This window comes from Choloepus didactylus, chromosome 16 (assembly GCF_015220235.1).
Source record: "Choloepus didactylus isolate mChoDid1 chromosome 16, mChoDid1.pri, whole genome shotgun sequence".
Lineage (NCBI taxonomy): Eukaryota > Metazoa > Chordata > Mammalia > Pilosa > Megalonychidae > Choloepus > Choloepus didactylus.
Genome location: NC_051322.1, coordinates 43400452 through 43427442, shown reverse-complemented (window position 1 = coordinate 43427442; position 26991 = coordinate 43400452). Strand labels below are relative to the sequence as shown.

The window sequence follows — 26991 nt, the reverse complement described above, 5'->3', positions numbered from 1 at the left end:
ATAAGTATATCATGCTAACGCTTATGTAGGGTTGTGGTGCTACTCTGTGGGTTACTTGCCTTAAAACAACCATTTACGAACATGTTGACCTTCAATGCGTCACTAATACTTATAATCCCATTAACATACCATAGTCACTCCTGACCATTCCCATACCATTAAGATCACCCTCATTATCACATCTGTACATATTAGATTATTGTTCCTCCTTCACTAGGTTCTGACTATTTCTAGGTTCCCTATATTCTACATTTTAAGACACTTACATTTTTCACAGAGTTCATATTAGTGGTAACATACAATATCTCTCCTTTTGTGTCTGGCTTATTTCACTCAGCATTATGCCTTCAAGTTTCATCCATGTTGTCATATGTTTCAAGGCCTCATTCCTTCTTACAGCCGAGTGGTATTCCATCGTGTGTATATACCACATTTTGCTTATCTACTCTTCTGTTGAAGGACATTTGGAGTGTTTCCATCTCTTGGCATTTGTGAACAATGCTGCTATAAACATTGGTGTGCACATTTTGTGTCACTGCTTTCAGGTCTTCTGGTTACATACCAAGAATTGAAATTGCTGGATCAAAGGGTAACTCAATATCTATTTTTCTGAAGAACTACCAAACTGTCCTTCAGAGTGGCTGTACCATTATACAGTCACACCAGCAATGAATAAGAGTTCCAATTTCTCCATATCCTCTCCAGCATTTGTAGTTTCCTGTTTGTTTAATGGCTGCTATTGTAGTTGGTGTGAGATGATATTTCATTATGGTCTTGATTTGCATCTCCCTAATAGCTAATGAAAATGAATGTTTTTTCAGATGTTTTTTAGCCATGTGTATTTTCTTATCTTTTGCCCATTTTATAATTGGACTGTTTGTACTATTGTCATTGAGTCATAGGATTTCTTTATGCAAGATATCAGTCTCTTATCAGATACATGATTTCCAAATTTTTTTTCCCATTGAATTGGCTGCCTCTTCACTTTTTGAAAAATTCCTTTGAGGTACAGAAGCTTTTAATTCTGAGGAGTTCCCATATATCTAGTTTTTCTTTTTGTTGCTTGAGCTTAAGGTGTAAGGTCTAAGAAGCAACCGCTAATATTAGGTGTTTCCCTACATTATCTTCTAAGAGTTTTATAGTACTCTTATATTGAGGACTTTGAGCCACTTTCAGGTAATTTTTGTGTAGGGTGTGGGGTAGGGGTCCTCTTTCATTCTTTTGTGTATGGACATCCAGCTTTCCCAGCCCCATTTGTGGAAGAGACTATTGTGTCCCAGTTCAGTGGTTTTGGGGGCTTATCAAAGATCAGTTGACCATAGATCTGGGGGTCTATCTCTGAATTCTCAATTGGATTCCATTGATCAATATGTCTGTCTTTGTGTCAGTACCATGTTGTTTTGATTACTGTGGCTTTATAATAACCTTCAAAGTCAGGGAGTGTAAGTCCTTCCGCTTTGTTTTTCTTTTTTTTAGAATGTTTTTAACAATTCAAGACATTTTCCCCTTCCAAATAAATTTGATATCTAGCTTTTCCATGTCTGCAAAGTAGGTTGTTGGAAATATGATAGGAATTGCATTGAATCTGTAGATGAGTTTGGGTGGAATTGACATCTTAATTACATTTAGCCTTCCTACCCATGAACATGGAATATTTTTTCCATCTTTTTAGGTCCCCTTCTCTTTCTTTTGGTAAAGTTATGTAGTTTTCTCTGTGTAGATCTTTTACATTCTTGGTTAAGTTTATTCTTAGGTACTTCATTTTTTTAGTTGCTATTGAGAATGGTATCTTTTTCTTGAGTGTCTCTTCAGTTAGGTCATTTCTAGTGTATAGGAACATTACTGGCTTACATGCATTAATCATGTCTCCCATCACTTTGCTAAATTTGTTTATTAGCTCAAGTAGCTATGTCATCGATTTCTTAGAGTTTTCCAGATATAAGATCATATCATCTGCAAATAATGACAGTTTTACTCCTTCCTTTCCAATTTGGATGCCCTTTATTTCTTTGTCTTGCCAGATTGCTCTATCTAGCACTTCTACCACAATGTTGAATAACAGTGGTGACAGCAGGTTATCCTTGTCTTGTTCCTGATCTTAGAGGGAAAGCTTTCAGTCTCTTGCCATTGAGTACGATGCTGACTGTTGGATTTTCATGTATGTCCTTTATCATATTGAGGTAGTTTCCTTCAATTCCTACCTTTTGAAGTGTTTTTATCAAAAAAGGATGCTGGATTTTGTTGAATGCTTTTTCAGCATTGATGTATTAATGTTTTTTATTATATTGATTGATTTTCTTATGTTGAACTATCCTTGCATGCCTGGAATGAACCCCACTTGGTCATGGTATGTGATTTTTTTTTATGTGTCTTTGGATTCAATTTGCAAGTATTTTGTTTAAAATTTTTGCATCTGTTATTCATTAAGGAGATTGGCCTATAGTTTTCCTTTTGTAGCATCTTTACCTGGTTTTGGTATTAGTGATGTTAGCTTCATAAAATGAGTTAGGTAGTATTCCATTTTCTTCAATTTTTTGAAGGAGTTTAAGTAAGATTGGTATCAGTTCTTTTTGGAAAGTTTGGTAGAATTCCCCTGGGCATTTATTTGTAGGAAGTTTTTTGATGACTGATTGGATCTCTTTGCTTGTGATTGGTTGGTTGAGATCTTCTGTTTCTTCTCTGGTCAGTCTAGGTTGTTCATGTGTTGCCAGGAAATTATCCATTTCCTCTACATTATCTAGTTTTTTAGCATACAATTGTTCATAGTATCCTCTTATAATTTTTTGAAATTTCTTCAGGATTTGCCATAATATTGCCTCTCATTCATTATTTTGTTTATTTGGGTCTTCTCTCTTTTTGATTTTGTCAGTCTAGCTAGGGGCTTGTCAATCTTGTTGATCTCCTCAAAAAACCAACTTTTGGTGTTGTTTTTTCTCTATTGTTTTTTTATTCTCTATGTCATTTATTTCTTTTTTTTTTTTTTTTTTTTTTTTTTTTTTTTTTGTTATTTCTCTCTATTGTTTTTTTTTTTTTTTTAATCATCATTTTATTGAGATATATTCACATACCACGCAGTCATACAAAACAAATTGTACTTTCGATTGTTTACAGTACCATTACATAGTTGTACATTCATCACCTAAATCAATCCCTGACACCTTCATTAGCACACACACAAAAATAACAAGAATAATAATTAGAGTGAAAAAGAGCAATTGAAGTAAAAAAGAACACTAGGTACCTTTGTCTGTTTGTTTGCTTCCCCTACTTTTCTACACATCGATCCATAAACTAGACAAAGTGGAGTTTGGTCCTTATGGCATTCCCAATCCCACTGTCACCCCTCATAAGCTACATTTTTATACAACTGTCTTCGAGATTCATGGGTTCTGGGTTGTAGTTTAATAGTTTTTCTCTATTGTTTTTTTATTCTCTATGTCATTTATTTCTGCTTTAATCCTTGTATTTCTTTTTTTCTACTTGGTTTAGGATTAGTTTGCTGTTCATTTTCTAGTTTCTTCAGTTGTTCCATTAGTTCTTTGATTTTAGCTCTTTTTTTCTTTTTAATGTGTGTATTTAGAGCTATAAATTTCCCCCTTAATACCACCTTTGCTGCATCCATAAGTTTTGATATGTTGTGTTCTCATTTTCATTTTTCTCTCTATATTTAGTAATTTCTCTTGCTATTTCTTCTTTAACTCATTGATTGTTTAGGAGTGTGCTTTTTAACCTACAGATATTTGTGAATTTTCTAAGTCTCTGATGGTTATTGACTTCTAATTGTATTCCATTGTTATCAGAGAATGTAATTTTAATAATTTCAATTTTTTGAAATTTATTGAGGCTTGTTTTATGGCCCAGCATATTATCTATTCTGGAGAAAGTTCCATGAGCACTAGAGAAGAATGTGTATTCTGGTGATTTGGGATGTAATGTTTTATATATATGTGTCTGTTAATTCAAATTCACTTATCAGATTGTTTAGGTTTTCAGTTTCCTTACTGATCCTCTGTCTGGTTGATCTACCTATAAGAGACAGTGATGTATTGAAGTCTCCCACAGTTGTTTGTGGAAACATCTATTGCTTCCTTCTGTTTTGCCAATGTTTCTTTCATGTATTTTGGGGCACCTTGATTGGGTGCATAGACATTAATGATTGTTATTTCTTCATGTTGAATTGTCCCTTTTATTAGAATATAGTGACCTACTTTGTCTCTTATAACATCCTTGCACTTCAAGTCTATTTTATATGAGATTAATATTGCTACTCCTGCTTTCTTTTGACTGTAGCTTGCATGGAATATTTTTTTCCATCCTTTCACTTTCAATTTCTTTGTGTCCCTGTGTCTAAGATGAGTCTCTTGTAAGCAATATATTGATGGTTCATATTTTTTAATCCATTCTGCCGATCTGTATCTTTTAATTGCGGAGTTTAATCCATTGGCTTTCAATGTTATTACTCTGAAGGCATTTCTTGAACCAGCCATCCTGTCTTTTAGTTTTTGTTTGTCAGATATATTTTTCCCCTCTCTCTATTTCCTTTAACATACCCTTACTAAATCTCTTTAGTTCTGAACCCCTTGCCATACCTCTCTCTACTTTCTTTGTTTCCCTGCCAGTGGGGCACCCTTTAGTATCTCAAGTAGGGCAGGTCTCTTGTTGGTAAATTCTCTCAGCATTTGTTTTTCTGTGAAGATTTTAAGCTGTCCCTCAAATTTGAAGGAGAGCTTTGCTGGATAAGGAATTCTTGGTTGGCAATTTTTCTCTTTCAGAATTTTAAATATGTCATACCACTGGCCTTCTTGCCTTCATGGTGGCCACTGAGTAGTCACTTCTTAGTCTTATGTTGTTTTCCTTGTATGTGGTGAATTGCATCTCTCTTGCTGTGTACAGAGCTTGCTCCTTCTCTTCAGCATTTGACAGTCTGATCAGAATATTTCTTGAGTGGGTTTGTTTGGATTAATTCTGTTTGGAGTTCATTGGGCATCTATGATTTGTGTATTTATGTTGTTTAGAAGGGTTGGGAAGTTTTCCCCAACAATTTCTTTGAATACTCTTCCTAGACCTTTACCCTTCTCTTCCCCTTGTGGAGCACCAATGATTTTTATATTTGTGCACTTTATATTGTCCATGATAGCCCTGAGATCCGTTTCAAGTTTTTTGATTTTTTTCTCCATTCTTTTTTTGTACTTTCACTTTACATTCTGCACTCTTCCAGTTCACTTATTCTTTCCTCAGCTTCCTCTAATCTAGTACTGTGTGTATCCAGAATCTTTTTAATTTGATCAACAGTGTCTTTCATTTCCATAAGATTGTCTATTTTTTTATTTACTCCTGCAAATTCTTCTTTATGCTTGTCTAGGGTCTTCTTCATGTCCTTTATATCCTGTGCCATGATGTTGTTTGTGATTACTTCTTTGATTAATTGCTCCAAGTACTGTGTCTCCTCTGATTTTTTGATTTTGGTATTTGGTTTGGGTTTTCCCTATCTTCTGATTTCTTCATGCTTTAAAATTTTCTGTTGTGTTGAGCCTCTTGGTATTTGCCTATCTTGATAGGTTTCTTTAGGCAGACTTATTTAAGCAATTATCTATAATTCGTCAGAGATACAGCTTTTGGTGGAGAGCACCTTCCCTGCCTTACCAGCAGATGGTGTCCCCAAGCCACCTATTACCCTCAAGCCAGTTCTCCCCAACTTCATCTATGCAGTGAGTGGGGGTCCAGATCTTGTGGGGGTCTAATCAGTGCAACAAATTTCCATGTGTATTTGGTGCAGCCAGCGCTGAAGGTGGGTAGTGTGCCCTGTGCAGTTAGGGAGGGAAAGCAGCTTTGGGACCCAAATCTCCCAGCCATTTCTGGAGACTTAATGCTGTTGCATGAGTCCAACCCTTTGGCTCAGACTCCCCACAGTCTCTCTCTGCCATGGTCCCACAACCCTGGGATTGGTCTAGGTCCCTTGGGACTTCCATGCAGGACCCTGCCTCCAAGCCATGCCCTCCACGGGCCTCCACGGTGGGAAGACTGTGCAAAGTCACAGGCGAGCAGAATCTCCTAGGGAAGCTCTGGGCCACATTGCTGTGCAGGGACGTTCCCAGCCCGCTGAGAAGATGGCTGTACGGGGCATGGTAATTTCCCACTTCCATGGACCTCCGCCTTCCTAGCTCCAGGAAAAATAGCTGCGGGTATGCAAAAGGTTATCGTCCACGCCAGATACTCAGGCGGGTACCTGGGGCATGGAAGGCACTGCCCACCACGCTTGACTCTGAAGCTCTCGCTGCCAGATCCACAGCCACTTTTGGGGTTTTTAAACTAATCTCTCTCCAAACAACAACCCCTGGTTTCTCCCCACTGCAGCGTGGCTGCTGTTTTCCCAGCATCCTCACTTGTTTCTGAACACAAACTCTCATTCTCACCAAGTGCACGGTCCCTGTGGATTTAGCAGTCCTTGCCCAGCCATTACAAGGCTGGAACTGGTATTCTGGAGCACTCTCTGTCTTTTTCTAGTGTTTTTCACAGAGAAATATTTTGCTCTGTCTCTCCTAATCCGCCATCTTGGATCTTCCTCAGGCTCATATCTTTTCTTTCTTGCCTTCTCATTGGGATCTTGGCCCCTTCATGTCTGTACTACCTTAGTAACACTTCCATACCTTCAAACAGATTTTTAAAAATATTTTGTCCAAACATCCATTCTTAGAGGTAGGTTAATTGAAATAAACTAATCCATAATGGATTCTGCTCAACCTTTTTTGAGAACTTTCCCGTACTATATCCTCAGAAACTATATAGAACACTTAATCTACAAATTGTGTAAAGATTATTGTTGCCTTCTGCTCTACTTCCTTTTTATTCTTTGACTCAGCTTCAACTGTCTGCCTAGTCCCCTTACTCTTCAAAGATTGTTCAAAATAATGCATTGACCTAAACCACACTTTAATTTTAATTACACTATTTTAATTTATCTATTTAGTTAGTTGTTTGGTCCCTGGTAGGACTTACATCTTTCTTTGTCTTTTACTATCTCCCCATATTAATTTCATGTCCTGATTCCTTCCGGTATCGAATAGATTATCTTGCCCTTGAACTTGATTTCATATCTTTTCAACTGCCCACCATTTGGCTCATTAGCCATGTCCAGTATCAGGTGTGCATAAGAAATTAAAATTCAAACTCTCAACATGGTATTTAGACCATTTATATTCTGGCCTTCCTAATATTTTGGCCTCATCTGTCCTCCACTGCCTTGTTCACCATGCTCTGGACTACTTAGAGTTTGCCATACATTCATTTTCATATTCTCTCTTCTACTCATATTCTCTATCTTCCTGATATGTCTACCCTCACTGTCACACATACCTTTATCATTAATGAAAAGCAATCTGTCTTCCAAAATTTAGGTTAAATGTCTCCTCTTAAAAAAATCTTCCCTACTTCCCTCACCCCTGCTAAAGGCAAAACTAATCTCCATACTGCTTCTCAGTTCTTTGCAGATAGTACTCTTAATAGCCTTTATCGCATAATTTTTTCCCCTTAGCCAAAATTTGAGGTCCATGAAGGTTAGGACTTTGTTTTATCAAGCCTTGTATTTCTGGAGTCTACAACACTATCTGACAGATACACCAAATCAAAGTAGCAGCATGTATCATTAGGTAAAATTATACAGAGAAAGGATAATACAGAATGTGTTTATCCATACTATTTTGTTTATCCATATTATTTCTTTATATTGTTCAACAAATACATAAGATTTGACTTTTTGTTACAGAACTTGCTTCATATGTTCATTTAATGACTTAAAAAAAAAAAAAACATTCCTCCCCAAATGTCTAGCATCCTTACCCTTTCTTCCCACATTTAGTACCAGAGCAGAACCAAAAAAGCAGAGAACAGAGGATAAATAGTTATTTTAAGTACTTTTTAACAATTACAGGACAGTGTTTGGCAATGTCTTTTACACATTGAATGACATCCTTAAATCAAAAAAGGATTTGGGGGGAAATGCAATTAACTTTACATGTTTGAAAGCCCTGTTTGCCCCCAATATCCGTAAGTCTTTCTACTGAACTTAATGCTATATCTCTAAAAATATGTCAGCCTTGCTTATAACATGAAAGTCACTTATGTTAAAGATTTGTTTTTTAAATAGCTCAATCAGTGTAGGAATTCTGAGGCATTTGCCTTTTATTCAGGTATTTTGTTTTATAACCTGTCTTTTGCTTATCCATAATCTAAGTTGATATAACTCACATGTTTTGTAGTCTTCCAATATTGTGTCTTTTTAAAGCCATTTTCATGGAACATTTTAAAGAATTATATAGTAATCTTTTAAAAGTACCCTAGAATTTGCTGTTTTTACATTGCCAAATAGGCATCTCGATCCCTATTTTTATAGCCCCTGTACAATGCAAGACATAGTTGGAATTTTCCATGTGTTTATAGAATTTTTATCACTTTTAAACATTCTGGGAAAAGATACCTGTAAAAATATAAATATGCTAAATTTTTTTTTAGATAAGTTTCCATCAAGTTCCTTAGGTTATCCATTAAGCCATTTAATGGTAGCTTCTCTTGCTCCCTACTAGCTGATTCATTCAACAAATATTAATTAATTTGTGTCTTATATTTATAAAGAACTGTGCTATTGAAATATGAGTTTGAGCATAGCATTGTCTCTGCCCTCAGGTTCCATACTCTATGCCGTAGAAAGGCCAAAATCAATGTAAAAACAGATATGTATTGAATACATGCTATCACTTTGAGGATACAACAGTGAACAAAACATACATTAGCTCTACCCTCAAAAAGTTTACAGTTTCCGTATGAACACATGTAAATACTTAAACAACACAAAGAAACTTAGAGATGTGAAAAGAGTTAGCACTTAACTGTAATGCCGGGTGAAATAAGTATAATACAGGAATAAATAAAATGTTTCTAGGGTACTCGGGAATGTACAGCTAATTTCAGCTAGGAAAATAGGGAAACCACAATGAAAGTGGTACTAAGTTAGCCTTGAAACATGAATAGAATTTTGAAGAATAGAAAAATGAGAAAAGACATTCGAGCATGAGAAAATTGCTTCAGTCATGTTTATTGTCTATTAATTTCTAAATAAAATATCTTGGTAAACAGTAAACAAAACTAAGTAATAAAAATAATGTCCTAAATTTTTGTTAGGATTTAGTACTGCATAAGAATCAAAGAACTAAAATCTTAAGTCCCTGTGCCAGGTTGAATGTGTTGTGTCCCCCCAAACTCCATTGTTTATGGTGTAATCTTGTGTGGGCAGACATATGGCGTTGGTTAGATTGTGGTTCTTTGGGTGTTTCCATGGAGGTGTGCCCCGCCCGACTGTGGGTGATGACTCTGATTGGATGGTTTCCATGGAGGTGATGGCCCGCCCATTCAGGGTGGGTCTGAATGCTGGGGCACTATGTAGGATCAGACAGAGGGAGCGGGCTGCTACAGCCAAGAGGGACACTGAAAAACGCCCAGAAGCTGAGAGAGGAACTGCAGTTTGAAGACAGCCATTGAAAGCAGACCCTTGCTCTGGAGAAGCTAAAAGAGGACAAATACCCCAAGTGCAACTAAGAGTGACATTTTTGAGGAACTGCAGCCTAGAGAGGAACGCCCTGGGAGAAAGCCACTTTGAAACCAAAACTTTGGAGCAGATGCCTCCCAGCTAACAGAGGTTTTCTGGACGCCATTGGCCATTCTCCAGTGAAGGTACACGATTACTGATGTGTTACCCTAGACACTATATGGCCTTAAGACTGTAACTGTGTAACCAAATAAACCCCCTTTTATAAAAGCCAATCCTTCTCTGGTGTTTTGCATTCCAGCAGCATTAGCAAGCTAGAACAGTCCCCAAGGCAGGTTAGCCCTCTAAAGGTGGCCACCTTAAATCTCTTTGGTTTGGTAGTTCCCTGTGCTTCTTACTAGATTTTTTTTTAAACCTCCCCATTCTTCTGCCATTTATGGAGGGAAAAAATGAATATAGAGACTTAAGGAAAAATCTAATCTTTAGTAGGCAGGCTGTGATACATTTTGAGAAATCTAGATGTAATAAACAACAGTCTGGTTTTCCCTCCCTCTTATTTATCTACAAATAGACTATAGGTTATACTTCTTGGTATTTCTTTAATATTCTTTTTCAGGAGAGTGTATTTTCACTTGCTAGTTTCAAAACTACATGCAAATACTTTTCCTCTTCAGTCAACAAAATAAATGCATTCTAAACTATCACCTCCCTTCAGGGACAGTTGACCACATTCAGATAGTGTTAACTTTATGTTTTCTATGAAGTGTAGTAAGAATTCATTGTTAAAACTTTCCTTGATTTGACACAAACTAATTTTGTTTGCTTCTTTCAAAAAGAACTGTATCAATACTAAGCAAGAAAAAGACAAGACTTCCAAATTAGAAAGGAAGAAGTAAAATTTTCCCTGTTTGCAGATGACTTGAGCCTATATAGAGAAAATCCAGAATAGTGCACAATAAAGCTACTAGAGCTAATAAATGAATTCAGCAAAATGGTGAGGTACAAGATCCATATGCAAAATTCACTAGTGTTTCCATACACTAGTAATGAACAATCTGAAGAGGAAACCAAGAAAAAAAATTCCATTTACAATAGCAATGAAAAGAATCATATATCTAGAATAAATTTAACCGGGGACTTAAAGAAGTCTGGCATTGAAAACTACGAAACATTGCTAAAAGAAATTAAAGAAGACCTAAATAAATGGAAGGACATTCCATTTTCATGGATTGGAATATTGAATATCATTAAGATGTCAATCCTACCCATAGCAACTTACAGATTCAATGCAATCCCAATCAAAATTCTAACAGCCTTCTTTGCAGAAATGGAAAAACTCATCATCAAATTTATATGGAAGGCTAAGGGGCCCAAAGAACCAAAAACCTTGAAAACGATCAAAATTAGAAGATTTGCACTTCCTAGTTTTAAAAATTATTGCAAAGCTAAAGTACTCAAAACAATATGATACAAACCCAGAAATAGATACATAGACCAAAGGAATCAAATTGAGAGTTCAGAATAAACCCTTACAGCTACTTTTGACAAGAGTGCCAAGTCCACTCAATGACGATACCAAAGCTATAAAATTCTGGAAGAAAACATAGGGAAGCATCTTTAGGACCTCATGTTAGGCAGTGGTTTCTTAGACTTTATACTGAAAGCAGGAACAGTGAGAGAAAAAATAGAAAAGTGGAGCTTCCTCAAAATTAAAAACTTTTTTGCGTCAAAGGACTTCATCCTGAAAGTAAAAAGACAACCTACAGATTTGGAGAAAATCTTTGTAAACCACATACATTTATAAGGATTTAATGTCTAGAATATATTTTAAAATGGTACAACTTGACAACAAAAAGACAAATAACCCAATTTAAAAATGGGCAAAAAGTTTCTATTTGGAATGATAGAAATGTTTTGGTAATGGATGGTGGTGATGGTAGCGCAACATTCTGAATATAATTAACAGAGCTGAAATATATGTCTGAATGTGGCTAAAAGGGGAAATGTTAGGTTGTATATATCGTACTAGAACAATTTAAAAAAATCCATGGAACTACATAACACAAGCAGTGAACCCTAAATTAAACCATGGACTGTAGTTAAAAGTACAGTTATAAAAATGTGCTTTCAGCAGTTGTAACAAATTTATGACACCAGTGCAGGAATTAATAAGGTGATATATGGAATTCTGTATTTTATACATAACTGTTCTGTAAACCCACAACTTCTCTCATTTTTTTAAAAAAAGGCAAAAGACTTAAATAGACATTTCTCCAAAGCAAAAAGCACATGAAAATATGTTCAACATTATTAGCCATTACAAGAATGCAAATCAAAACCACAATGAGATACCATTTCATACCCACTAGAATGGCTACTATTAAAAAAAAAAATAAGTGTTTTAGAGGATTTGGAGAGATAAGAACACTCGTTCATTGTTGGTAGGAATGTAAAATGGTACAGCAACTGTGGTAAACAGTTTGGTGGTTCCTCAGAAAGTTAAGTATAGAATTACCATATGACCTGGCAATCCCACTTCTAGGTTTATACCACAAATAATTGAAAGCAGGGACTGGAACAGATATTTAGACCCTGATGTTCATAGTGGCATTTGCTAAAAGATGGGTATAGTAACCCACATGTCCATCAACAGATGAATGGGTAAACAAAATGTGGCATGTACGTGTGATGAAATATTATTCAGCTGTAAAAAGGAATGAAGTTCTGATAACATGCAACAACATGGATAAACCTGGAAGACATCATTTTGAGTGCAAAAGCCAGACACAAAAGGATGAATATCACAACACTGTGAATGTAATTAGCACCACTGAATTGTATATTTGAATGTGGTTAAAAGGGAAAATTTTGGGATGTATATATGTTACTAGAATTAAAATTTTTTAAATCCAAAGAACTCTACAACACAATCTGTGAATCCTAAAGCAAACTATGGGTTATAGTTAATGGTGTAATTTTAATAATATTGTTTCATCAGTTGTAACAAAGGTATCACACTAATGCAAAATGTTAGTAATAGGGAAAACTGTGTGTGAGGGAAGGTATATGGGAACTTAGTATTTTCTAAATGACTTTTCTGTAAACCTACAACTTTGCTTTAAAAAAAGAAAATGAACTGCTTCAAAACATCTGCCTCCATGCCAGTTCTTATTTTTATTCCTGAGCCCAGTTGTTATTGGAATGACAAATGTGAGGTCATTGCCAGTGGAGGCACCTGTAGCCAGTCCAGGATTCTCTACAAATGTAAGATCAAGAGAGCAGCACAAGAAAATCGATGTATGCCTCTTATAAATCATTTTCTTGTGCCTGCATACTTTACTGAATCTAAATGTCAATTAGCTTTATTATTCATTATGTTGTATATCATTTCTTACCCACTGAAGATTGTCCTCACCACTTTTACCAGGGGATTACCTTGTCTTAGCCTTTTTATTATTTTGCTATAAAATTATTTCACCTTTTCTTAAGGTCTTCTATAAATAATTAAAACTAGTATATTTCTCCTTCCTTTTGTTGACTTAGGGAACAATGTATAAAGCTGCTTTTTTTTTTTACTTTTAATATTGCAGTTATATATGTGAAAGCAATTTGAACAATATTATGTATTTCTGAGGGTAATGGTTTTGCTTTTTAATTCCCGTTAAAAATAGGCGTGTCCTCACAACTATACATTTGTCTTATTCAACCTTCAGTTGTATCTTTCAGATTCAGAGACCAGATATCTAAAATAAGATGCTGATTTAAATTCTTCAGCATATGAGTCACATTACTGTTAAAACACAGAATTTTCTAGAGTAAATAGAATCAAGGACCATTCAGTAATTTTGTCAGTAAGTCTTTTAGTAAACACCTGATATCTGAAAGTTTACGGATTGTTTTGATTTCTCATCCAGCCCTTTTCTTTTCTCTCATTTCCTTGGGGTACAACAACCCTCTTCCTGGATTTTTCAGTTCTTTAGATAGCATAAACCATAGAGATCATCAAAACCAAGCCCCTATTTTATACTGACTAAAATTCCTAAAAGAGGTAAAGTGATATCTAAAATAATAGAACATCTGAGTAGCAGTGCTGGAATGCTAGCCAAGATTTTTTTATTTCAACTTTAGTATACTGTCCATTATTCTGTGCTATCTATTCACCTTTTTAGCAACTCAACAAATTCCATCTTTCAGGAAATACAGTAATGATTAAAGAATGTGAGGTTTTGCTTTTTCTGAGACTGGTAGTTACTGTTAAAATTTTAGCATACCTATGCTATTCATAACCTAGGAGTTGATATGGCATTTGGTATTACTAGTGTTCTGTCATTTAACATTTTGTGTGCCTTCTGAGTGCTTATATTCTTTTAAATCTCATAATTATTGACTTTAATGTCTCTTAGATTCTATTCCTAAATTGTGCTACAATCCCTATGGGAACTGGAATAAGTTATTAGAACCTTACAAATGTTTCTGACTGCAGCATTTTATTATTTTTCTTCCATTGACGGCTTACAGCTTCAGCTGTTGAACAATAGAAGTGCTTAAACCTCCAGGGCCCATTCAGTTTAACTTGTTTACTGCATTGATATCTATATGTTAAATGACAAGAGAGTTCAGGTTATTGAATAATTTAAAATTCAGCTCTAATTGGTGTCATATGACCTCGAAAAGGCCATGGATGACTCCAGGAGCATGCTGTGAATTTCTTATAAATAATTCATAAATTAGATGATTCATTTGCCTGGATGTCTTTCTAAATGCAAAAGTTTGTGAGTTATAACTGATGACATAACATCTGTAAGTATTTAGTTCCTAATGCTGAAAGGTAATCTACCTTGATGATCTTTTAGCAAAATCTGCAGTATAGGAGAGTTAATTGCACTGGAAGAAAGCACATTTTTAGGGGATAAGTCTTTGGCAAACCACACAGTACATCTGTGGCATTACCTAGTTTCTGACAGCTTATCAACTGGTCCAATATACCCACCTTACAAAAACAACATGTCATTTCTGTGCCTTATCTCACATTAGCACCAAATATTTTGGTAAATGAAGTGACCTGCCCGGCACATGCTACTTCAGGTTTAGAAATATTTATCTAGATCTTAGACTGCTGACTCCTCAATAAAATAAAGGGCAGAGGGGGAAATTTTGAAGTTACAAGGTTGAGATTTTCATTTTTGTAAATCTATCAGTGGGAATATGAGGATTGTTAATAGGGTGCTTTGCAGAATAGGAAATTATTGTTTTCACTCAGAGAAATGAATACCAATAAGACATATTGGTGTTATTGATTAATCCTTGCGGTTAACAACTCATAAATGCATTAGAAGTCATCACTTCCTAACCATACAAGTTAATAACCTGTTGCAGTAAATAATTACTGCAGTTTAGTTCACCTGTCTCCTTGTTGCAGATGTTGGCCAGGCCTGTAAAAATGGTTTGCAGAAATTTATAAAATGTCATTGTTTACTTGTTGATGGTATTTCACAAAATAATACTGCAATTTTGATAGTTGTTTGTATTGTGTGTGTGTGTGTTTGAGAGAGACAGAGAGAGAGGGAACATAGGAAACCTTAGATTATAGTAAGAGTAGTATGTGATTATGTGTTTGTTCATGATTTCATGTAGTGTTGTCTTAGTTTGCCAGGGATGGTATAACTAAGTACCACAGGCTAGTTTAAACAACTGATATTTATTGTCACACATCTCTGCTGGCTAGAAGTCCAAAATCAGAGAAGGACATGCTTCCTCTGAAGTTTGAAGGGTTCTGGTGGTGGCTTGCCAGGAATCTATAACCAAGTCTCTGTCTCTGTTACATGAGCTCTCTCTCTCTCCCCTCCTTCTGCTTTCCTGCCCTCCCTCTCTCTTTATGTGTGTGTATGTGTTTATGTGTCTATCCAAATTGCCTTTCCTTATAAGGACATTAGTCATGTCGTATTGGACTAGAGCCCATCCTGATCCAGTTTGGCCTCATCTTAACTAATAACATCTCCAAAGATCCATTTTGCAAATCAGTTCACCTTCACAAAACCATGGGTTAGAACTTGAATATGTGTTTGTGGAGAGCTCACAATTCAATCCACAACTTATAGTATTCACACATGTACTTATACATGTGTATACATGCATACATATATACAATATCATATGTATGTATTTGTAATATACACTTCTTTATTTTCTATGCAGTCTTATAAAAAAATGTCATATTGTAAAAGGTATGTTAGAGAGTCAGAAAACCTTTCAATGCAGAAATTTACCAGCTTTCAATATCAGAAAATTCTTCATTGTGTCTGAGCTACCTGACTTGTGATACCTTTTGTATAAGATAAATCCAAATATGCTACCACTCTGAACTCAATGTTTTTATGTTTTATGACCCATAGATCATTTTCCTGTCTAAACTGTTTTTTTTAATTGTACAGTTTTTCATGCCTAGATATATTCCTCTGCATGCTATTCTGCTAAATATCATTCTGCTGATTTCTGATTAAACACTCCATCCAAATCATTTTCATCACATAAATAACTTGTTAATAAATACACGTCTTAAGTCACATTGTTCAATTTGCTTACTGGGTTTTAAGTATATCTTAACATAGTCATAGACTCCTTTAATTTGAAGAACGCTTAAAATAATGGAGTTCAGTTGGCAAACTACGTGGGGCCAAATCCAGCCCACTGTATGGTTTTGCACAACCTGTGAGCTAAGAATCACTTAAAATTTTTAAATGGTTGAAAATAAAAGAATACTATTTCATTGCATGTGAGATTGTATGAAGTTCAAATTTCAGTGTCCATAAATGTTTTACTAGAACACAGCCACGCCCATTCATTTACATATTTTCTATTGCTTTTGCACCACAAAAGCAGAGATGTAATTGTGACCATGACCATGAACAGCAAATCCTAAAATGTTTATTGACTGGCCCCTTACAGAAAAAATTTTCTAGCCCTTGGTATATAGCTATGAAAATGAAAAAAGTACAGCTACATTCAGCACCATGAAGAATCTCACAAATATAATGCTGGGTAAAAGAAGTCAGCCACAAAAGAATATATATGATTCCATTTATATACTTAAAAGAACAGGTAGGATTGAACTCTTTTATGGCTCTTTATGCAGGGAAGTATTAAAGCAGAGACATTATTTCCACAAAAGTCAAGAAGGTTATTCCTTTTGGCAGGAAAGAGAGAGATTAGTGATTGCAAGGGGCCATAGAGGATCTTCTGTATGCTGACATTGTTCTAGTCCTTGGAAGGTGGTTACATGGACATAGCCTGTGATTATTGTGCACTTTTCTATGTTTATTATATTTCACATTAAAAATTAAAAAAAAAAAAAAGGCAACAGCATGGAGTAATGGAAGATTTGGAGTGAGACATATTTCCACCTCTCATATGTACTGTTCATGTGACTTTGGGAAAGGTTGGTTGCTTCGCTGAACCTCATTTTCTCATCTGTAAAATGGTAATTATAACAACTACCTTGCAGAATTGTTTTCAGAATTATAGGTTAAATACACAAAAATACATGAACATAGAACATTGTAAGCTCCAAGTTAAAAACAGCTGAAGTGACAAAGTTGTTGAGGAGCTTGTTGAGCATTCAGTAGTCAGTGAAATAAACCAAGTTCTCTCATCAGAAATAATTCAGTAAAAAATCTTCCCTGGCCTGCGTTTTTCCTTTCCTATCTTTAATCCTTTATAAATTATTATGAATAGTTTAAAGGTGTTTGGTTTCAACAAGCACTTCACAAAAGAAGAAAAGCATAGGAAAATTTATTCAAAATCATTATATATCAGAGAAATGCAAATAATGACTAAAAATAAAACACTGATGCTACCAGTGTTGTGGAACAACTGGAACTACCATACAATCCAGTAATACAGTCTTACCGCTATAGAAATGCAGTCTTACCATACAACCCAGCAATCATGCTCCTTGGTATTTAACCAGAGGAGTTGAAAACTTATGTCTACACAATAACCTGCACACAATGTTTATAACACCTTTATTCATAATTGCCAAAGACTGGAAACAACCAACAGGTGAATAGATAAACAAATTCTAGTGCATCCATACAATGGAATATTATTCTGTGATAAAAAGAAATGAGCTATCAAGTCATGACTTCAGTTAATAATAATATATCAATATTGTTTTGATTATAACAAATGTACCAGACTAATGCAAGGTGTTAATAATGGAAACTGGAGGGAAGGGAGGTGGGGATATATGAGAACTCTGTTCTTTCTGCTCATTTTTTCCATAAACCTAAAACTTCTCTAAAAATATACTGTGTGAATTTAAAAAAAAAAAAGTAACGTTAGACTGAATAATGCCCTCCCTCCCCCATATATGTCTACTCGTCTACACACTAATTCCTGGAATCTATGAATGTCACCTTACATGTTTTGTTTTGTTTTGTTTTTTAAAAAGGACTTTCTAATGTGATTAATTTACAGATCTTGAGATGGGGAGATTATCCAGGATTACTCAGTGGGCATGATAGAATCACAAAAATCCTTTTAAGAGGGACACAGGAGGCAGAGTCCGAGGAGAAGGTGATGAACTGAAGTAGAGATTGCAGTGATGTGCTTTGAAGAGGAAGGGGTCACAAGCCAAAGAATACAGGCAGCCATTAGAAGCTGAAAAAAGGCGAGGAGACATTCTCTCTTCAGAGCCTCCAGAAGAAACCAGCCCTGCTAACATCTTGACTTTAGCTCAGTTGAAACTGATTTTTTCTGACCTCTAGAACTTTAAAAGAATAAATTTGTGTTGTTTTAAGCCACAATGTTTGTGATAAATTTTTACAGCAGCAATAGGAAGCTAATACAGAAGTTGTAATGTTAAAGTTTACCAAAAATGTCATATTTCTCTTGCAGCATTGAACAAATAAACTTCCCTCAAGCCTATAAACAACTAACTATCCATGAAAGTGAGATAATTTTAGTGAGGATGGATGTAAGAAAAGGAAGGAGTTTGATTACTTTTTATAGATTTGGTTAATATTAGTGTTCAATGCAGAGAAGATTTTACATATTTGCTTGGATAGAGATAGAAAATAACAAGAAGGTAGAGTTAACGTAAAAGAGCGTTGAATGAAAACCTGAGGGAGGAGGAAGATGAGGGTGTAAGTTGCCAAGGACATTTCTGATGTTTCACTTGTTCAGGTCTGCTTAATTTCTTTCTCTTGTCTTCTCATCTTTCAATAAAGACCAAATCAAGGTGGAAAAAAAGGCCTCTCTTCAAAGGTTAGGGATTTGTCCCTTTCAGTTTTAAAGGTTGCACTCTGGCTTTCCCAAAGAAGTAACAGCTGGTAGGGATAATACATTTTTGGAGAGCCCATTTGCTACTGAAATAATTAGACTCGGTAGAACTCTTTTGTTGTGCCCAAGATCTAAATTGAAGGGAGGTTTTTATATTGTATAGGGCTGCCTTTCTAAAAGTCTGGTCAATGGTAGGATTCTTTTTCAGAATTGCACCCACATCACATCAAGTTCAAGATTCTTTCTTCCACATTAATCTCTTTCATTATTTTGTTAATCACAACTGTCCACCTTCATGAACAAGATTTTCATATATAACATACTCAACATTTGCATTAAACTAGAATATTTCCAATTGTGCAGCAACCTAGAATTTGGAAATGACATGTTTCTGAGATACATCCTGAAGAAAAGCTGTTTATTTGTTGTGCTAAATCAGTGGTTTTCAGATCTGAGCTACATATCACAACTTAGTCTTTCAAGGCCAAGGTCAACAATGAGACAGATTGAGATGTTCCATGATATAGACCAGTGGTTCTCAAACGTCAGTCCCAGATTAGCGGCATCAGTTTTACCTGGGAATTTGTTAGAAATACAGATCCTCTGACTCTGCTCCAGATGTACTGAATTGGAAACTGTGGATGAGGCCCAGCAGTCCATGTTTAACAAGCCTTCTAGGTGATACATCCTAAAGTTTGAAAATCAGTGATATAAACTAAGTTTGGGGCCCTTGATAGAACAATCTTGAGGATAAAATAAAATTGGGAGACTTCACTCTATTGGCCTGTCAAAGGTAATTTGCATCTTCTTCCTTTTTGTCTGAATTCTGTGGGATTGTAATCACTTACTTGAACAGCCTAACTGAAAATCACTTATGTTTATAACTGAAATTAAATGTTTTGTATTTAAATAAGTGCTTTTGATTAGAATAATATTTTATTGAAAGTGGTTGGTTTTATTTGTGTTCTGTAAAGATGTTTATAAAAACTCATCAAATTTCTAGCAGTAACTCACATCCTATTCACTATAAGGCAAAATGTTTTACATTAAATCTCATGCTATGTAATGGCCAATCAAAAGATATTTAAAGAGTGGGAATGAATTTCTTGGCTCAATATTCAAAATTAAACATTTTAAGACATTAACATTTAATATTTTTGACTTTTTTAAAGTCAGTTTTAAATAACCCTCATTATTTGCAACTCCTAAAATCACCAAAGGTCTTACTCATATTAAGCAGCATTTAATAAAGCTTGCTTTTTCTCATCCTTACAGAGTTTGTGAAATGTAGATTGCTTGAAAATGGATGTAGCTTTGTGGCACATACCTGTTTAGGTGTGTGAGTGCTATCATTTATTATTTAGAAGACAAAACAGCAGTTTGTTTTGGTAAAATGTATTACAGATTTCTGAAAAACCAAAAGAAAAGAGCTTTTTTATTGTGTTCTTATTTGACAAGTGGTCTTGTGGTTCTTTTTAGGTATCCAATAGGAAAAGTACTCTCCGATCTTCATCTGTGGAACTGGATGGTTCCTACTTGAGTGTAGCCAAACCACAAACCTATTATCAAACTAAACAAAGGTCTAAATCTGAAAACCAGGATTCAGCCACAGAATCCCTTATGGAGTTTAGGAATAATTCTTTTAAACCAGCAGCCCTTCAACATCCCAAAGAGGATCTGGAAAGGGTGCCGTCTGAGACCAGAATATGTAATTATGGATCCCCAAGGAGAAAACCAGTGGATGCAGTCCCTGCTGAGAAAGCTCCACCAGAAGAAATGAAGATGAAGGAACGTCTAGACGTTAAGCCTGCTCCATGTAGTCAGTGTTGTGGTTATAGACTTTCTGACAATGCAGATCATGTTCATAAGAGCCTTTCTACAAACATGACTCCTCGGTGTTCCAGGACATATCCAGAATCATGCAGTTTTTGTGGACTGTCCTGGACATCTCTGATGCATGGCAAAGGGGCACAGTCCAGTGAAACTGACATCAAAAAGCAACTCTCGGAAGATAGAAGGCAGCAGCTTATGCTTCAGAAAATGGAGCTGGAAATTGAAAAGGAGCGCCTTCAGCATCTGCTCACCCAACAGGAGACAAAGCTTCTCCTCAAACAGCAGCAGCTTCACCAGTCTCGACTGGATTACAATTGGTGAGTGCTACCTGTTTCTTAAGTAGTATCTATAAATTGGAGACCACAGTGTAAAATGGCTGTTGTGTTACTACAGCAGATATGTAGGAAGGAGTTTCCTCAGGGTCTTGGCTTGTTCAAGATGCATGCATATCTATGACTATCAAGTAAATCCCTCAGTCTTCTTTGAAAGACTTGAAAGTTTACCTTGTATTCCAGCATGTTGTTTTAGAATAATCTGCTTTTGAGCAGTTCATTGTAATTTTCTGCTGGATTACAAAGACAATATTTTTTAAACAATATTACTGTTACACAAAATCCTTTGCTATTTGATGTCATTTTAGAGAATATTAGGTATTAAGTAAAAGCTTGAGATTTCAGGGTACGGAATCAGATTATGAAGAAATGTGATTAGCTGTCATCTTTCCATATTTATTTCTATTCATCATAATATAAAATGTAAGAAATGATGGGAGCCTTCCAAAATCACCATTTTCTGGTCAGGAAACATAACCTGTTCATTAACCAATTATAAATTTCCCCTAGACTGTTCCCTTACCATTTCCTCCCTAAGAACAATGTTTCAAAAGTTAAATTGCCAGTTTTTATAGGGAAATGTTTACATATCCCTGCCATTTCCTCCCTGTTGAAACCTACCATTTCCTCTCTGTACACATTCTTCTTCCACATATACATCCAATACAGACACACTTAATAATAGAGTGTAGTTATTTTATTTTTCTTCTTGAAGTTAATTTTCTTTTACTTAATGGAGTCTGCCTAGTATTTTTTAGACTCTAACATCTGATATTCTATCTATCTAGGTAGTTTTGTTGTATATATCGTACCTTTCCATTGCTGAGTAGTAGTCCAGGATACAGACAATATATTTAATGATTCACTTATTGAATGACAATTTAGTTGTTTCAAATTGTTGTCTATTACAAATAAAGCTTCTATGTACATTTGTGTATAGGTTTTTGAGTGGACTTAAGCTTTCATTTCTATGGAAGAAAGCTAGGAATATGATTGCTAGATTATATGGCAAGTTTATATTTAGTTTATATTACATTTAGTTTATAGTATATAAGAGATCCACTTTCTCCACATCCTTGCCATTATTTGGTATTGTCACCAATTTTAATTTTATCTATTCTACTGTGTGTTTAGTGATAATTCGTCATGGTCTTGATTTGTATCTCCCTAATGACTAACTAATGATGTAAACTCTTTTCATGTGCTTCTTTGCCCTCCTTCCATCCTCTTTGGTGAATGGTCTCTTATTTTTTGCACTTCTTCTAATTGAATTTTTTTTTGTCTTTTTCTTTTCTTTTCTTTCTTTTTTTTTTCTTCTAATTTTGATAAGGCCCAATTGATCAATTTTTTTTTTCCTTTGAAGGTCTTTGTAAAGTTTTTATCATGATTGGGTGTTGAATGTTATCAAATGCCTGTTCTGCATCAGTTCATATGATCATTTGATTTTTCTTATTTAGCTTGCTAATAAAGTGGATTACATTTATTGAGTTTCAAATACTGACCAGCCTTGCATCCCTGGAATTAAACCCACTTAGTCATAGTGCCTAATTCTTTTTATATGTTACTGAATTCTGTTTACTAATATTTTGTTAATGATTTTTGCCTCAAAATCAATGAAAGATATTGGTCCCTATATTTTTTTTTTTTTGTATGTATGTCTGGTTTTAATATCAAGGTAATACTGACCTCTTAAAATGAGTTGGGAAGTGTTCCTTCCAATTCTGCTTTCTGGAAGATGTTATGTAGAATTGGTGTTAATTTTTCTTTAAATGTTAGCTAGACTTCTCAGTAAAACCATCTGAACTTGGAGATTTCTTTATTGGGAATTCTTTTTTGCTTTGTCAGTTTTACAACAGCCCTGTGAATTTTAATTATTTTTTTCAAAGAACAAACTTTGTTATTTTATTGATTTTCTCTATTGTTTTTCTGTTTTCAGTTTCACTGGTATCTGCTCTTATATTTATTATTTCCTTTCCTCTGCTTACTTTGGATTTATTTTGCTCTTTTTCTAGCTTGTTAAGGTGAGAGCTTGGGTTATTGATTTGAGAATTTTCCTCTCTCTCATGGAAGCATCTAGTGCTATATATTTCCTTCTCAGCACTGATTTAACTTTGTCCCACAAATTTGATATGTTATATGTTCATGTGCATTCAGTTTAATGTATTTTTTTTCTTTCTCTTTGGTCATCCTCTTTGACTTATTTAGAAGTGTTTTATTTAGTTTCCAAGTTGTTCGAGTTTTCCGTTTTTCTTTCTGTCACTGATTTCTGGTTTGATTCAGTTGTGGTAAGGTAAAACTCTCTGTATGATTTCAGTTCTTTCAAGCTTGTTGAGATTTGTTTTAGGGCCCAGGATATGGTCTCTCTTCATACATGTTCTTTGAGCTCTTCAAAAGAATGTGTATTCTGCTTTTGTTGTTCTCTGAATGTTGATTAGATCCTGTTGGTTGATGGGGTTGTTCAACTCTTCTATATCCTTGCTGATTTTTTCCCTAGTTCTATCAATTTTTGTTAATTGTATTAGTCAGGGTTCTCTAGGGAAACAACCAACAGGACTTACCTGTAAATATGAGATTTTATCAAAGTGTCTCATACAACTGTGGGGATTCATGAGTCTAAAGTCCATAGGGTGGGCTGGAAGCTGGCAACTCCAGTGAAGATTCTCGAAGAAATGCCCAGGAGAGACTGGCTGGCTAAAGTAGAGATGAAAATTCTCTTTTCTGACTGCTGAAGTCATTATTTCTCCCTTTAAAGCCTCCAAATGATTAGATTAAAGGTCTCTCACTGCAGAAAACACTCCTCTTAGCTGATTGTAGATGTAATCAGTCAAAGATGCAATCAACTTCCTGATGATTTGGGCCCACAAAATGTCCTCACAGTAGCAGCCAGGCCAGTGCTTGCTTGACTGGGCACCAATACCTGGCCAAATTGACACATGAACCTTACCATCGCAATTGTGGATATGTCTGTTTTGCATTTTTGTTTTCACATATTTACACTTCTGTTGTTTGGTGCCTACACATTTAGAATTGCCATGTCTTCCTGTTTAATTGACCATTTTATCATTATGTTGTACCCCTCTCTAGCCCTAGTAATTTTCTTTACTCCGAAGTCTACTTTGTATGAAATTAATATATTCCTGCTTTCTATATATTTTAAATGTTTGCATAATGTATGGTTTTTTCATCTTTTCACTTTTAACCTACCTATATTGTGATATTTGAAGTGAGTTTCTTATAGACAGCATTTAATTGAGTCATGTCATTTTAATTCTCTCTGCTAATTTCTGTCTTTTAATTGATGTATTCAGACCCTTTATTTTTAATGTAATTGTTGACATGTTAGGAATTTGACATTTTTAAAATTTTGTTTGTTCTATTTTTCATTTCTCTGAATTATTTTCCCTGCCTTCCTGTGGGATATTTGAATATTTTGATTTATCTAGTGTTTTTTTATGTATCTCCTTATACAGATTGCTTGGTGGTTGCTCTAGGTATTATATGTACAAAAGTTATCGGTCTACTCGTATCATATTTTAGTGGTTTAGTTAAAATGGAATTGTTACCTCCCTTTAAGACTCTATCCACCTCCACTTGTAATATAATTGTCTTAAATATTTCCTCTGCATACATTGACAATCACATTAGAAAATGTTGTAATTTTTGCTGTAGCCACCAAACTGAGATTAATTTAGAAAACTGAAAAGGAGAAGGAAAGTCTATTGTATTCATCCATATTTTATACTTTTTATTGTTATTTCTTCCTTCCCGGTATTCCAAGATTCCTTCTTTTATCATTTCCTTCTTTTACATGAGCTCTTTCTAACCATTCTTTTGGGCAGATCTGCTGGCCAAACAAATTCTTAGTTTCCCTTTATCTTAGAATATCTTCATTTTCCTGTCAATTGTAGATGATTTTATTGCTGGATATAGAATTCTGGATTGATAATCCTTTTCTTTCAGAACTTGAAAAACATTGTTCCTGGCCTCCATGTTTTCTGATGAGAAATTCTCTGTCATTCAAATTATGTATCCCTAATCAATAAAGTGTCATTTCTTTTTGGCTGTTTTCAAGATGTTTTTCTTTTTCTTTAGTTTTCAGCAGTATAATGTGTTTTGGCATGGATTTCTTTGGGTAACTATTTGAAATTCATACAACTTCTTGAATCTGTAGTTTTATGTCTTTTGCAAAATTTGGTGATTTTTCAGCCTAATTTTGTAAAAGTATTGTTTCAAATACTTTCCCACCCTACAGTCTTTTTCCTTTTCTTCTGGGACTCCAGTTACATGAAAGTGTGATGTTTTGTTTTAGTTCCACAGATCCCTGAGGCTCTGTTCATTTTCTTTTCAATTTATTTCTTTCTGCTATTCAGATTATGTAATTTCTCCTGTTCTAATCCTCAAATTCACTGATTCTTTCCTCTGTCCTCTCCATTCTGTTGTTGAGCTAACTCACTGAGTTCATTTATTTTGGTTACCAGTTATCTCAGGTGTGTATTTTTCATAACTAAAATTTCCATTTGATTCTTCTTTATGTCTTCTATTTTTTTGTTGTTATTGTACTGCTTTCTGTTTCTTTGCTATAACCCGCTTTTCCATTTGTGTCAAGCATGTTTATAAATGCTAACAGTAGCATTTTGATGACGACTGCTTTGAAATCCTAGCCACATAATTCCAAAATTTGTGTCATCTTGGTGTTGGCTTCTATTGATTATCTTTTCTTATTCAAGCTGAGATATTCTTTGTTCTTGGTATGACAAGGGATTTTCAATTGCACTCTAGATATTTTGAGTATTATAAGACACTGGATCTTATTCATATCTTCTTTTTTGGCAGGCCTTCTCTGATACCACCCAGCACTGGGTTTGTGGTATCTCATTACAGCCGGTAGAAAATGGAAGTCTAGACCCCTACATGGCCTTTGCTGGTGGGATAGAGTGAGTGGGGCCACATTTTTTCCCCATCATGTTTGACTAGAGTAGATGCTTTTTGTTTAAAAGTTTCTGTCTTCCTAGTCTGCCCCTTTCCTGTTTTTTCCCTCTGTACCCTTTGGTGTTTCAGGGTTGCCAATTTTCTCCAGCATTGAGTCCACCACAGGACATGAGGCAAAAACAACATTCAGGAAACTCACTACCATTTTTGTTCCTCCTGTCTTATCTACTTTCTCTACCTTTCAGAGTCTTTATTATTTATTTCATGTATAATATCCAAGATGCTGGCTATACTTAACAGGAGGAATGGAGAGAAGTGTATCTACTACATCCTGCCGCAGAACTGGAAGTCCCTAGAAATTTAGAAAGTAATAGAGAACAAATAAATATGTAAAAGTTCGATGGGATTAATGTTTTCTAGCTTTGATCCAGTTTTATTCAGCCAATAAATATGTATGTGAATTAGATTTCATTAAATTATAATTCATTATTTTAGATTCATAAATTAGATTTTTGAAAACTGAACAAAATTGTTTCACAGAGCAAATTACCAGAGCATGCCACAATATGGATCTGCTATTGAGCAGAAAATGCCTTTTTCTAGCATTATTGTTGAAATCCATTACATTTTTTTTAAACTTTAAAATTTTATACTGTCTGAAAACTGTTTACCTAAGACAACTCAAACTCTTTCTTGGACCCAGATCTACTTACGATAAATTTTTTAAGCAGACCATGTTTGTCTGTTGTGTGTAGAGATGCCATCATGGCAAGTGGTAATCATTTATCCTCCTATTTATCCCCTCAGATATATAGGTATTTCCCTTGGAAGGAATCAGTTACTCTCTAGCTTTAGGAGCCCCAATGTTTTATTTTGGGGCCTTTTCAATCTTCTTGGGTAGCCCTTACAAAATAAATACATACAAACCATCAGAGAACTTCAAACTGTTAACACCTCCACCATGAGATAATGATCAAGGTGGTTTCTGTTGCCTTAGTCATCTTTTGAAGAGGGTCTTTGTGAGTCTTTGTGATTCCCAGCCAACACAATTGGGCTATTTCATTCTGTCCTTGTATAGCT

The 26991-nt window shown here is 35.1% G+C and overlaps 1 protein-coding gene across 3 annotated transcripts in view; it reads left to right on the top strand.

Moving 5' to 3' along the window:
- Positions 1-26991, top strand: part of KIAA1328 (KIAA1328 ortholog) — a 355769-nt gene that overhangs the window by 180704 nt on the left and 148074 nt on the right. For all 3 annotated transcript variants that reach the window (XM_037806404.1, XM_037806405.1, XM_037806406.1), the window contains one exon: positions 20297-20967. In XM_037806404.1, the coding sequence (XP_037662332.1) occupies positions 20297-20967 (671 nt within the window). The remainder of the gene's footprint in view (positions 1-20296; positions 20968-26991) is intronic.